The sequence below is a fragment of the Panthera pardus genome, unplaced genomic scaffold, assembly GCF_024362965.1.
Source record: "Panthera pardus isolate Hobbes unplaced genomic scaffold, ASM2436296v1 HiC_scaffold_22, whole genome shotgun sequence".
NCBI classification, from domain to species: domain Eukaryota; kingdom Metazoa; phylum Chordata; class Mammalia; order Carnivora; family Felidae; genus Panthera; species Panthera pardus.
Window position 1 is genome coordinate 10,377,142 of NW_026526788.1, and position 15,087 is coordinate 10,392,228.

Below are 15,087 nucleotides of genomic sequence, written 5' to 3' on the forward strand. Positions count from 1 at the left end.
CAGATGAACTATTCTATAGAGATCCCGAACGTAAATCCTTATACGCTTCTGTAATTTCAGTACCTATAGCATAAAGGTGGTGTAGGATTGCACTAGCTAATCCAGAAAACTTACTTAACGTAGTATTATCCGGGCACATAATTAGAATTCACCAATCAAGAGATATATTCGATTCCAAATCATTCCTGACATACCAGCTCTGTCCTTTAATGAAACTGCTTCAAGAAATTTTTTTAGGTTTCTTTCTTTATTTTGAGAGAGAGAAAGAGCACGAGCAGGGGAGGGGCAGAGAGAAAGGGACAGAGAGGATCCCACGCAGGCTCCATGCTGTGAGTGTGGAGCCCCAAGCACGGCTCCATCCCAGGAACCGTGAGATCAGGACCTGGACTGAAAGCAAGAGAAGGATGCTAAAGCCACTGAGCCACCCAGGTGCCCCATGAAACTGTCTGAAAAACAGTATTACAAATATTCTTCATTAAGGGAAACAAAATACTTCAGAGGGCTTCCACAAAATACGGGATAGCAGAAGATGACTGAAGTAAATGTAAAGGTCGAACTGCAGTAATAATAAAGGTCCTTTCATATGTTAATAGAAAATTACAAACTACAACCACAATTTAAACTTAAATGATGATTAGTATTAGAATAAAACTTAAATACTGAACCACTCTAGAAGGAGTAACTTTAAAAGCGTATCATCAAAGGTCACTTGATAAATCATGTGACCACTGACAAACCACTCACAACATATTTTTTCCCCTCTCCAGTAGGTCCAGCGCCCCAGCCTGCCCCTGTGGGTACATCACAACTCCTGCCCACTGACATCAAGCTGGGCCACGTGACTGGCTTTGGCCAATGAAAAGTGGTACAAGGGAAATGTATCACTTCAGGGAGAAGTTTCAGAGACATCATCCTTCATCCTTGACCCCACAATGCACAGCACAGAGAGCAGAGCCACGCCTTAGCCCGTAAGATCACAGACACAAACAGAAAATAAATTTAGGAATCCTTTGTTATGACACAAGCTGACGCAGTGTTGAAAAAATAAAACAAAATAATCCAGTAAAACAGAAACAAACAACCTGTAGAGACCACTTGTGTATACAACAGGCTTGAGCAGTCAAAGCTTGAGGAAAGCAAAAGGATCCACAGCGACCACGACCACCAAGCTGACGTGAACAGGCTCATTAAGCCACAGGCCCTCACTGACCAATGGGCTGCCCACGGCAGGCACAGGCCTAAGATTACCAAAAAAGGGGGAAAAGTTACAGCTACTCTAGAACTACAGCCCCTCACCACCGCCTAGTAGCAGACGGTCTCCCCTTTGCCATCCCGCCCGCTGCTCCCTTGCAGGGTATCCGGTAAACTTCTATTTCCTCTGTTCTGTCTTGAGTGAATTCTTCACTGGCGCCTGCCGGCTCCCACTCAATCGGGGTGCCCCACACAACCAACAAAAAGCATAGGGAATAAATACATTGTCAGATGGAGGGACTAAAGCCTCACAAGAACAAATACAAATGGGGTACGTCACCCAATACAAAAAACAATTATGTTATTTTAGCCTTGAAAATCTTGTCTTTTCATTTTTAACCAGAAATGAAAAATCATGAGGAAAACAAAACAGGATCCCCACCGTAGGACTTACAGTAACGTCAAAATCACGTGCCCTACACAGTTCTAAGAGTTTCTCCTTATAAAGAGCGATGTCTCATTCTTAGAATCCTCACCAGCTGGCACACATTAGGACACGTACTAACTATTCATAAATGGTTAATGAACGAAGTGAAGGAAGGCCTAATTAAGGTACGTTACAGGGAATACCAACTGCAGCGAAAGGGAGACTTATTTCAGTGATAAAAACAGTTGCAGTCAAATGGAACAGAAGAGAAACCCCCCAATAAACCCACGCATATATGGTCGACTGATTTTTGACAGGGTTGCAAAAACACACAATGGAGAAAGGATAGTCTCTTCGGTAAATGGCAGCGGGAAAACGGGATACCAACACGCAAAAGAATGAAACTATACCCCTATCTTACACCACTCATACAAATTAACTTGAAATGAATCAGACTTAAACATAAGAACTGATACCATACAATTCCTAGAAGCAAACATAGGGGAGAAGCTCAACATTGTTCTCTAGGATGATGTTTTCTTTGGATAAGATGCCAAAAGCAAGGCAACAAAAGCTCAAACAAGACTTTATCGAACTTAAGAGCTCTGCCCAGCAAACAGTCCATGAACTGGAAAGTAACCTACAGAATGGGAAAATATATTCACAAATCATGTATCTGATAAGACGTTAATATCCAAAATGTATAAACAACTCATACAACTCAAAAACCAAAAAGCAAATAATCCAATTAAAATGAGCAAAGGACCTGAACCGACATTTTTCCAAAGACCTACAACGGCCAATTGTACATGCAAAGGTGCTCAATATCATGAACCATCAAGGAATGCAAATCAAAACCACAATGAAATATCTCTTTCACACCTCTCAGAATGGCTATTATCAAAAAGACAAGAAATGACAAATGGCAAGACTGTGGCGTGAAGGGAATCCTCATTCACTGTTGGTGAGAATGTAAATTGGTGCTGCCACCTTGGGAAACACTATGGCGGTCCCTCAAAAAATTAAAAATGGAACTACCAGATGATCTAGCAATCCAATTCTAGGCACAAATCCAAAAGAAATGGAATCAAAACTGCAAAAGACCCCTGTAATCCCCTGTTCACTGCAACATTATTGATAGTAGCTGAGGCATGAGGCTTAGTGTTCATCAACAGAGGAATGGGGTAAAGATAATGCGTGTATACATGCATGCATATATAATAAATATATATATAAACGCGCGCGCGCGCACACACACACACACACACACACAATGGAATACTATTCAACCATAAAAACAAAGGAAATCCTGCCACTTGAGACAATATGGACAGACCTTGAGGGCATTATGCTAAATGAAGTAAGTCAGAGAGAAAACAAATATCATACACTATAACTCACCATAAAGCCAATTTCATAGAAACAGAGTATAAAATGGGGACTGCCAGAGGCTGGGAGAAAAGAGGAAAAAAATGGGATGTTGTAAGCCAGGGTCATGAGATCGATCCCCACACTGGGCGCAGAGCCTACTTAACAATGAAGAAAGAAAGGAAGGGAGGGAAACAAACTAATTCCAGGTAAAGATGTCCCTACCTATGAATGAATACCTAAGAAAGAAGTAGAAACAAAATAAAACACAATCTTGGGGAGAAAGCAGGAGGAAATACTCAAGAATTCTTGTTATGAATTCAACATATCTTTGACACTAAATACTAAATCCTAACAAGAACATGTCCCCCACCAGGAAAAAATACCTCACTGCTCAATGTCTCTCATGGACACAGATACATAATTCTAAAACAAAATATTGTCATGACCCAGTTAGGTTTATTTCAGACATATCTTGTTAGTTTTACATTTAAATTTGTTGTAATTAATTTTACATTAAATTTAATTGCATAAGATTTGATGTAATTTACTAAGAAAATGAAGGAGACAAATCATATGACGATTTCAGTAGGTGTCCAAAACCATTTTAAATAATTTAATTGGCACTCATTGGGGCGCTTGGTTGGCTCAGTCAGTTAAGCATCCAGCTTCGGCTCAGGTCATGATCTCACAGTTCGTGGGTTCGAGCCCCAAGTTGGGCTCTGTGCTAACAGCTAGGAGCCTGGGGCCTGCTTTGAATTCTCTGTCTCCCTCTCTCTCTGCTCCTTCCCTGCTGGTATTCTTTCTTTCTCTCTCAAAAATAAACATTAATATTTTTTTTTAATTTAATTGGCACTCATTAAAAAAAAAGAAAAATTTTAGGTAACTAGGAATAAAATTGGACATCCTTGATGCCATTATGAAATGTAAACAAATACAGCAAAAATCCATACTGAAAGGAAAGTTTCCCCCCTACTCTTGCTTCTATTTAATATTATATATTTGAGGACCTAAGAGGGCAATACAGAAAAAAAAGTACAAAATCTGGGAAAAGTATATGGCAGTGTCACTATTCCCAGATTATACATGTGTATACATAAAAAATCCAAATTTTTGGATATACAGATAAACAATTAGATGTGGTAAATTAGTGTAGAAAACTTGTTGGAAATAAGGTCAATATATAAAAAATAACATGCCAGCAACAAGCAGTTAAAAAAGTGCAAATAAAAATATATTTAAATATTAATACATAATACAGGGTGGCTCAGTTGACCATCAGACTCTTGATTTCTGCTGTGGTCCTGACCCCAGGGACGTGGGATCCAGGCTCATGTCGGGCTCTACCCTGAGTGTGGAGTCGGCTTAATTCTCTCCATCCATCTCCCTCTACCCCTCTCCCCAGCTCACGCTACCTCTCTTGGGTGGGGGGAGATACATGTATATTTTTTAAAAACCACTAAACACAAAGAAATAATTCTAACAATGGGTGTGCAAGAATTCCACCCACTCTTGAAATTGCTGAACACTTATACACCATAAATTTATGAAATTTGCACAAACTCAATAATCAGACACATACAAATTAAACAGTGAAGTTTGTAACCATTTGAAGTAGAAATAACTTCTGTATCTGGAGAAGACACAGTTTTCTGATGAGTAACAATTTACCTAGAAAAATGAGAAATCCTAATATCCTGTAACTCAAAAATATTAATCACTGGACACTGGACCAATGATTCTTAAACTTAATGTGTTATCAACCATCACACGGACATCCCGTAAGAACACAGATTGCTGGGCCTGGCCCCCAAAAGTTCTCTTCCAGTAGGTTTGGGATGGTGGATCACAATCTGCATGTCAAACAAGTTTCGAGGGGACGCTGCCATTTCTGGCCAAAGATCCTCACTCTGAGAAGCAATGCTCCAGGGTCTGGAGATACATCTGCATTTACCATAGAGAATGACAAGGATATTCACAGCAGCTGTTATATTAAGGAAACATGCAAATTACCTACATGTCTATCAGTAAAATATAGTATTTAGAATACACTGTGTCCACACAGCGGGAAAATCCAACATTAAAAGAAACAAACTACAGGGGTGTCTAGGTGGTAAAGCATGTGACTCTTGATTTCAGCTCAGGTCATGATCTCACTGTCGTGAGACTGACCTCTGCACTGAGAGCACAGCCTGATTAAGATTCTAATTAAAAAAAAAAAAAAAAAAGGAAATAAGCTACATATGGATAGATCTCAAATTACTAGGGAACTAAGAAGAGAAAATGCCTGTCAATTACACATTAAGATAATTTACATATTTTTAGAAGTACTCAAAACAATAAACAGTATTATTCAACCATTTTTCCAGTATCCATCAAAAGAGACAAAGAGTCTCCTGGAAAGAGTGGTCAGTAAATACAATTAAATCATTGGCAACCTTTACCTGGACAGATCCCAAACAGTGAAGAAGAAAAACCAAGGCAGAAAGCTATGGGATGAATATGACGGAGAAGCTCAGACAGACTTACTGGAGAATTTAACTTTAAACGATCGGCTATAAAACTCGCATACACAACCCGGCTAAAGTACTCATGGAGAGTTCTTGTTAACCAGCACGCAGGCCATATTCATTCCTCTAAACGTATGAGGGTTTTTATTTTCTTTTTAATGTTTATATATTTTTGAGAGAGCAAGAGACAGAGTGTGAGTGAGAGAGAGGCAGAGAGAGAGGGAGACACAGAATCTGAAGCAGGCTCCAGGCTCTGAGCTGTCAGCACAGAGCCTGACGTGGGGCTCAAACTCACGGAGTGTGAGATCCTGACCTGAGCCACACTCTAAAGCTCAACCTACTGAGCCACCTGGGCGCCCCTAAACGTATCAGGTTTTATACCAGGATCGAACAAGACTATCATTAAATTAACTACTTGAGCTATCTCTTGGACCCTTTTACTTTCAGTGAGGAATAGTTTTAGGCACTCATTTCAGGGCTGTCACAGGAAGGTTAAAAGATAAAAAAGATATCATCCAAGAAGTCTTTGTGTCTTATAAAAATTCTGTCTGTATCCAAAAGACTGTGTCTTCCTTTCTCCGTGATTATCAGAAACAACAGAGATGTTATTTGTAGGTCAGTTTAGAAACTCTAAGTTATAGAATGATCAGTATGTATCTAGAAGCCACTTTAGTTTTGCTATTGATCTGCCACTACTTTCTGTAAAGGTAGATTTCTATCTATTGCTAATTTCCCATTAGTATGGGACTCACAAATCTCACCAGGTCCACTGCAAAATAAAGTGGGGAATGAACAACTTACCTGGGATTTGTTCATTTTCTGCTGCCTTGGAAAAGTGTAGACAACTCTGGTGCTGTGCTGAGTTACAGGAGGAATGAGGTCCTAAAAGAGCTGGCCTGCCTGATGGCTCCTGAACGCTCCTGCCCTATAAAACTATACAACCCAATAGATAGGAAGCGTGTCAGTACCCTTCACCTTCAGAAAGGACAGCAGATGCTCAAAGAACAACTATCTAATAGGACTCTGACTTAATCATGTAATGGCTGCTGGGCATAAAAGTTTTCACTGGGAAAACCTAAATATTTGCTTCCTGGGGATTTTTAACAGTTTAAAGCTCTCTTGATGTTCACAAAAAAATTTTAAATTAAAAAGTAGGTTTAAATAAAACATACTCAGTGAAGTAACATTAAGTCTTCACCAAAACTGCTACAAAAAATACTCCCAACCTGGGGCACCTGGGTGGCTCAGTCAGTTAAGCCTGGATTCTTGTTCAGGTCAAGATCTCAGGGATGGTGGGATGGAGTGAGCCGGACATCAGGCTCTGCGTTGACAGTGTTGAACCCGCTTGGGATTCTCTCTCCCTCTTTCTCTGCTTCTTCTGGGCGCTCTCGCTCTCTCTCTCCCTCTCCCCAAAATAAGTAAACTTAAAAAAATACTCCTGATTAAACTGTTTATCAATTTCCCCACTGTTACTAAACCTTTGATTACTGATTACACAGAAAACGATAAAAAGCAATGCTTTAATGAAAGGTCTATGTTTTCATTTCTTGATCCTGGTTGCCGTTTCTCAAAAGGATCTTTTTAAAAGCAATTTGCCTTTCCTCGTGTGGAAAAGCAGGCAGTCTCTCTGGAGTCGGGAGACACAACTTCCAGGCTTCGCCACTAACAAACTGTGATTCTGAACAAGTCAGTAACCTTCGAGAAGAAAAACAAACAAACAAACAAACAATGTTTCTATTCAATGAGACAAAAAGTAAGGGATTCTTGGAGATCCTTCCCTAATGCCGGACTGAGTAACACCACACCTCAAGAAGCAGTCGCGCACCCGACTGGAGAGCCGCTCGGGGGACTCCAGGAAGGAGACAAGGAGAACCAAGAGGCGGGGCGGTAACCGACTCAGCCCAGGCAGGGGAGCCCGTCTTCCCGGACCACCCCGCCTCCGCCCGACGCGCTCGCGCCCCCCTCCCGGCCGCGGCGCCGTCCCTCTCCCACCGCCTCCGGGCACACGCCCTCCTCCCGCGGCCTCCAGAACCGGGCCCCGCGAACGGCCCCGGCCGCTCCGGCAGGGACTGAGCACCGGGGGGCCCGACCTCTAGCGCTGATGGACACGTCCCCATCCCGCCGTCCCCGGTCCACGGACCTCCTCCACGCGATCGGGCACCGACCGCCGGGGCACAGACTCCCGGGCACACGGCGCCCCCATTGGCCCTCGTCCAATCGTCCCAAGCTCACCTATCGATCCCTGCACATGAATCCGCAGAAAAGGTCAGAGACACGGCGGGTGCAGAACCCCCCCTCCCAACGAGAACTGAGTTAAACGGAAGGAAAAAAAGAAACAGGACGGAAGTGCAGAGACGAGGAGGCGGTACTAGGCAAGCGCAGAACCGGGCAGTGGGAGCGTTCCGCGCTGAAAGCCAGAGCCACCGCTCCTTTTAGACTCCTTGAGCGGCGATGGGCTTTAGTGGAGAGTGTGTAGTCTTTATCTACCGTAAGAAGGTTGGGGCGCTTGTTAGTTACCCAAACAGTTACCCAAACTGTCAGATCGCGTCAGGGAATCCCCAAAAGTTGCAGATTACAGCCGAGATCTATGTGCACCCAGTGTGCAATTTGGACACTGAGCTGAGCAGTCAGGAAAAGGAACCTGCTTGTCGACTTCACTTTCTAAATACTAGGAAACAGATTCCATCAAGCAATAAAACAATTTTTAAAATAAAAAAATAGTATCTGACACCGCCAGCGATTCTCTCTGGAAATAAAAAGCCAGGGGACGAGGGTGGGATCAAGCAAGATAGTTCATCAAAATCATGAAAGCAATGAACGAAAATCGTAGATAAATCAGAAAATCGACAGTTCAAAAGAAAATGTCTTTATTCGTCTACATAATCTTATTCTTCCTTCTACGACACTAACATTACTTGAAGAAATGGAGATAGACCCTTTCACTGAAACTCTATTCTGTGACAAATTCCACTAACACTGTCAACCAACTTTTGTACATACTTCTTTCTCTTTGATTTTTGTGTACTTTAATAGGTACTTTACAAAAGCATTCGTAACTTCATCTGTAACACATGAAAAGCTAAACTGACAACATTTCAAAAAGAAAACTTCCCAGGAAATATCAACACGTATAATATTGCTCCACTACAAGTAGTCTGGCATCTGCTTCATGGAAACATGGCCATGATTAAGAGCGTTTTTTTGAATGTAGTCTAATCAATACAGCATTTCAAGGCAATGAGAAATGAATGGAATATTCCAAACAGCAAGTCATTCGCAACAGTTTGGAATAGTCTTAGGTACATAGTTCACACAGGGCATAATTCACAGGGATCCAAGATTTGAAATGTGTAAAATAAACCACTAGGAAAATAAAGGTGACAAGCTGTGACACCAAAAATAAAAACCATAAATTTAGTATCCGATGCGTTTTAGTATTAGCAATAACAAGTAGTTCAGCTCGATTTTAAGTTAAAAGCAAATAAACAAGGAAATATATTTTTAATATTTGAAAGAAAAGATATGTTAATTAATAAAGACACCTTTAAGTCAATAGAAACGTGAATCCGGCTACATAACTAAGCACTCATGATAAAAAAGAAGTGACAGTGAATGACAAATGTATGTAAAAGTCTATTAGGAGAATTTAAAAGAATGCAAATGTTTAAGTAAAAACATGTAACCTATCATTTATTGAGAGAAAATTTTTTCATTTTACTTCTATACACAGAAGTTCACTCTGGTGTAGTTTCAGGAATTGTGACAAAATGCGGAGATCTGTGTAACCACCACCACAGCCAAAATCCAAAACTATTTCACCACAGCCCTCAAATTCCTTCGTGCTACTCTTTTGAAGTCAAACTTCCTTACCGCTCTATCCTCTGGCAGCTACTATCTACACGTCATGCCTACAGGTTTGCCTTTTCTGGAAAGTCCCGTGCATATAGAATCTTACAGTATGTAATCTTGTTGAGTCTGTACCTTTGACTGAGTACAATATACTTCAGATTCATCCTTCTTATTTTACGGATCAATACACATACATTGTTGGTTTTTATTTCCCAAGTCCTTGGGGCGCCTGGGTGGGTCAGTCCGTTAAGCGTTCCAATTCGGCTCAGGTCATGACCTCATGGTTCCTTTGTTCGAGCCCCACTTCGGGCCCTTTGCGGACGGCCCAGAGCCTGAAATCTGCTTCGGATTCTGTCTCCTCTCTCTGCCCCTCCCCTGCTTGCACCCTGTCTCTCTCTCTCTCTGGTATGTGGTTGAGGAGATACTTATTCCCAGTCACCGTTACTCTGAGTTTAATCCATGTAAGCTCCCTGGAGGCTCGTTTCTATCAAATTTTACCGGATTGTTAATCTGGCACTTCCAGCACGTACACGACTCCACGTGACGCTATCATAAAGTTAACGTTCAGTGATGTGCGTACAAGAATGTTTACATCAGTCAGGGTCCACCCAAATGTTATGAGAGAGGGAATTTAATAGAGCAGGTTAAAACAGGCATTTTAAAGGCAAAGTGGACACTGAGGCAACACAGGCGTAACACGGGCAGAGAGCAGCTCCCATCTCAGGGAACCATGACGGAAGAAGTCACTCAGGAGAGCGGCCCCACAGAACTGGGATTCCACACCTGAAGCGGAGGAGGTGCTGGGTCATGCTGATACTACAGGTACTCAGAGAAGAGCCCTGCAGAACTGGAATTCGGACCTTCAGACCTTCAGACCTTCAGAGCGGTGTCGTCCAGTTACCGCAGGCCGCTCAGAAGGGCACGGAGGTGGGGGGATAACGCCTCTGAGGCTCACGCCTCCCAGCTGGTGTGCCCATCGGGGAGGGGTCAATATGGCTGCACCTGGGAGACCTAAAAGAAGCTGGTGAGAAAACATGCTGGGATTCGACAGTGGTGATGGTTGCACGACTTTGTGAATATACTTACAACCCACTGAATTTTCCACTCTTAAAGGAGTGAATTTAATGGTAGGTGAATTATATCTATCTATCTATCTATCTATCTATCTATATATAGATAGATAGATAGATATATCTATTTTGAAATTTTTAAAACAATTTTTAAAAAGAAGCTGTAGTCTACTACTAGTGGCCAAAGTGCAGGGCCATCGCTGGGGCGATGTTAAGGAAAGCATCCCGTGATGACACCTCACAGCCTGGAGCCTGCTTCGAATTCTGTGTCTCCCTCTCTCTTTGACCCTCGCCCCCACGCGCTCTCTCTCTCAAAAATAAACATTAAAAAAAAAGAGGTACTTAAAAAATAAGTCAGTAACACTAAAAAAAGATAAATGGGGAACCTGGGTGGCTTAGGTGGCTCAGCATCCAACTCTGAGTTTCAGCTCAGGCCATGATCTCACGTTTCTGTGAGACTGAGTCCTGACGGGCTCTGTCCTGGAGGTGCAGAGTCAGCTCAAAATCAGACTCCTCTCTCTGCCCCTTCCCAACTCGTACCTTCTCTTTCACTCCCTCAAAATAAATAAATCTAAATAAGTAAGTAAATAAATAAAACTCAAAGATGTTCTTAGCAATTTTCTGTATCCGTTATACCCACGCGACCCTGAAGAAAACAGCCAACCTAGAAGAGTGACGCTGCCAGATATCATAACTTATAATTAAGTTACGATAAATAAAACGCAGTGGTATTGTCATGAAGGATAACTCAGCCAATACAACAATCAGAAAGCCCAGAAACAAAACCACAAATACATGCTCACCCAATAAATGACAAATATAAAACCACCAATCAGCAGGAGAAAGGACAGTCTTTTCAACCGTCATCAGAAGGCATGGAGAAGATCAGACATAACTCAGAAAAGATATTTTCAATAAATACATATTTCTACAAACAAATCATATCCAAGATATATTATAAGACTTCTAGAATTCATTTTTAGGGAATTTTTTAATATAATTTATTGTCAAAATGGATTACATACCACACTCAGTGCTCATCCCAACTAATGCCCTCCTCAGTTCCCATCACCCACTTTCCCCTCTCCCCCACCCCCCATAAACCCTCAGTTTGTTCTCTGTATTTAAGAGTCTCTTATGGTTGGCTCCCCCCACCCCTGTTTGTAACTATTTTTTCCCTTCCTCTTCCCCCATGGTCTTGTGTTAAGTTTCTCAAGATCCACATGAGTAAAAATATAGTATCTATCTTTCTCTGACTGACTTAGTTCACTTAGCATAATACCTTCCGGTTCCATCCACGTTGCTGCAAATGGCATGATTTCATCCTTTCTCATTGCCAAGTAGTATTCCGTTGTATATATAAACCACGTATTCTTTGACCATTCATTAGTTGATGGACATTTAGGCTCTTTCCATAATTTGGCTGTTGTTGAAAGCGCTGCTATAAACATTGGGGTATAGGTGCCCCTATGCACCAGCACTCCTGTATCCCATGGGTAAATTCCTAGTAGTGCTACTGCTGGGTCATAGGGTAGTTCTAGTTTTAATTTTTTAAGGAATCTCCACACTGTTTTCCAGAGCGGCTGCATCAGTTTGCATTCCCATCAAACTTCTAGAATTATTCAATAAGACCAATAACCCAATAAACTGGTATCGGCAAAAGACCTGAACAGTTACTTTGCTAAAGGACATCCAAAAAGCCAATGAACATATGAAAGCATACTCAACATTAGTCATCAGAGAAATGGCAATTAAAACCTGACGAGATAGAGCAACACACCGACCAGAATGGTTGAATTTAATTAGACTGACAATATCAAGTGCTCATAAGGATGAACTGCAATTAAACTCCTCACACACTGCTAGTGGCAATATGATTTAGTACAACCACGTTGGAAAACTGTTAAAACTAACACACATTGATAAATCTAGATACGTAGCTACTCTGTACCCAGCAAGTCCATTTCTGGTCACACATCTAACACACATAAGAGTTGAGGGGTGTTGGGTGGCACAGTCAGGTGAGCATTCAACTCTTGGTTTCAGCTCGGGTGATAACCTCACGGTTCATGAGATTGGGCCTCACATTCGCTCTGTGCTGACAGCATGCAGCCTGCCGGGGACTCTCTCTCTCCCTCTCTCTCTGCTCTCCCTGTCACATTCACACTCTCTCTCTCAAAATTAATGAATGAACTTCATTTACAGATTTCAAAGATTTAAAAACAGTTTGTGTCCTCCAAAACACACACAGAAGAATATTTACATCAAGGCTTTTCAAATACCTTAAAACTCAAAAGAAATAAGTTTCAAAACAAGTGTGTTTCCAATACGTATCCTAAAGATGTAGCATAAAAATAAGGAGATAAACTCTGGGATAGTCACAACGGAATGCTACACAGACACATACAGCAATTAACTAATCATACACACAACATGGGTATTTTTCAAAGATACACTGATGAACCAAAGATGCCCGGTACTATATGTATATATACACACACATATAAAATACACATGGTTGTTATACACATATACAGACAGTATGTCTTAACTCAATATAACTTATTCCAATAAAAAAAAGATAACATTTGTGTTATCTTTTTATAGATAGTATAGATATCTTTAGTATAGATAGAAATAGAAATATATACTATAGAGAGTATACATATCTTTAGGTAGTATGTCTTAAGATGTCTTAACTCAACATAACTTATTCCAATAAAAAAAAAGATAACATTTGTGTATAAAAGTGACAGTAGGAGATTCTGGGTGATTCAGGGACAGTGAACATTTGAGTCAAGTCAACATGCCACTTCCAAAGGTTCATCGGAGCCTCTAAACAGTGATTCCTGAAGACCACTTCAAAGACCATTTCAATGGTCTTAAGCTCTGAACTAACGCTTTGTCATCTAATTTCCTCCTAAACTCCAACTGACTCACACTGACGGACTCACCTGGGTCACTCTGGCCTGGGGACTCTAATATCCATGGCTCCTCTCCTTGCTCCAACTTGAGGATCACTTCTGGTTTAGGAATGGATAACCCTGTGAATAAGAATCGGATCACGTGGGACAAACTGGAGGAGTTTCAGGACTCCTCAAGGTGGACGACAGTATAACTCAAAGACTACACAATAAAAAAAATTTAATTTAATCCCTGTTATGGGACAGAGGGAAACAAATTCCTTGTGACAACCAAAAGGGATAAACCATCCTTGGCCTCCAAATTCCAAAGCTAAATATTACTGTAGTCTACAAAAACTCTACACGTTTCTGTAAATAAAAAACTGGAGGCCTGCCTGAGAAACAAGCACTACCTACCCACTGCGACAATGTGGCTGTAGTTCTCCAGCATCACGTCCCTGTACAGGGTCCTCTGAGCAGGGTCCAGGCGCTGCCACTCCTCCTCAGTGAAGCCCACAGTCACATCCCCGAATGACAATAATCCCTGCAAAAGCACATTGTGCTCAGTCTAAAGTAGTCAGAATCAGGAAATATGAAAAAAAAAAAAAAAAAAAAAAGATGTTCAAAGACAAATTCTTACATGTCTTGCCGTTGAAAACTGAACAGATAATGTTAACCTCTACTATATATATATATATACACCTTGTTTTGTGTTAGACTTTGCGAGTAAAAAAGAGATTAGAGTAGAAATACCACTGACGAATCAATTTATTCTTTAATGCAAACGATCTGAGTGCACACATGTACTTGGAACTGCCCTGGTTCTGACAATTCCAAGTGGAATAAAATACTCTTTCTGATCTCAAAGAAGATATTCTCATTAGGAAATCCGCAAAGACATAGCTGCCACAGGAATTAAAGAATCCACACCTAAGAAGACATTACGTTTATACATCAGGCTGATCCTTGGCACAGAGAGAGCCTACCACCATCAAATAATAAATAAGTAAGAAGAAACAAAAACAGTAAGAAAATACAGCAAACATTGCAGACTGCGGAGAATCTGATTTCCAAGCCACCACATTATTAAATTCAAATGCCCAATGTTTAATCAAAAAATCACAAGGCATACAAGAAAACAGGAAAACATGTAACCATATAAAACTCCTAAAAAAAAAACAACAGAGGTGCTAATGAGCTCCTTGACATAGGTCTTGGCAATGGTTTTAGGTTTGACACCAAAAGCAAAAAAACAACACAAGAAGAAATAAATAGGAATACATCATAACTAAAATGTTTCTTTGCACCCCAAAGAAAATCATCAACAAAAATAGAAAGGAAACCTACTGAACACAGAAAATATTCCTGACTCCTGTATCTCATAAGGGACTAATAGTCAAAATGTATAAAGAACTCACATAACTCACTTGCCAAAAAAACATGAATACACATTGTTCAGAGAAGACACACAGGCCCATAAAAAAGATGCTCAACATCATTCATCATTAGGGAGAGGCAAATCAAAACCACAATGATATTACCTCCTACCTGTTAGAATGGCTATCAAGAACACAAGGAGGAACAAGTGTTAACAAGGATGCAGACAAAAGGGAACACTGGGCACTGTGCGTCGGAATGTAAACTGGTGCTATGGAGGCTGTCCAGACAATTAAAAGTGGAACTACCATATGATCCAGGCATTCCACTTCCAGTATTTACCCACCCCCCCCCCCAAATAAAAACATTAACTCAAAAAGATACATACACCC

At 41.0% G+C, this 15,087-nt stretch overlaps 2 protein-coding genes across 2 annotated transcripts in view; both read right to left on the minus strand.

Annotated features, from left to right (window-relative positions):
• The window catches only part of LOC109248849 (zinc finger protein 33B-like), a 34,194-nt gene extending 26,620 nt beyond the window's left edge, over window positions 1–7,574 (minus strand). The window contains exon 1 of the mRNA XM_019418887.2: window positions 6,298–7,574. Coding sequence (XP_019274432.2) covers window positions 6,298–6,312 — 15 coding nt within the window. The 5' untranslated portion in view covers window positions 6,313–7,574. The remainder of the gene's footprint in view (window positions 1–6,297) is intronic.
• Window positions 6,998–15,087, minus strand: part of LOC109248853 (zinc finger protein 37A-like) — a 33,175-nt gene continuing 25,085 nt past the window's right edge. Inside the window, exons 4-6 of the mRNA XM_019418898.2 lie at window positions 13,736–13,862; window positions 13,370–13,459; window positions 6,998–7,191 (exon numbers count right to left, since the gene is read on the minus strand). Of these exons, the coding sequence (XP_019274443.2) occupies window positions 7,184–7,191; window positions 13,370–13,459; window positions 13,736–13,862 (225 nt within the window). The 3' untranslated portion in view covers window positions 6,998–7,183. The remainder of the gene's footprint in view (window positions 7,192–13,369; window positions 13,460–13,735; window positions 13,863–15,087) is intronic.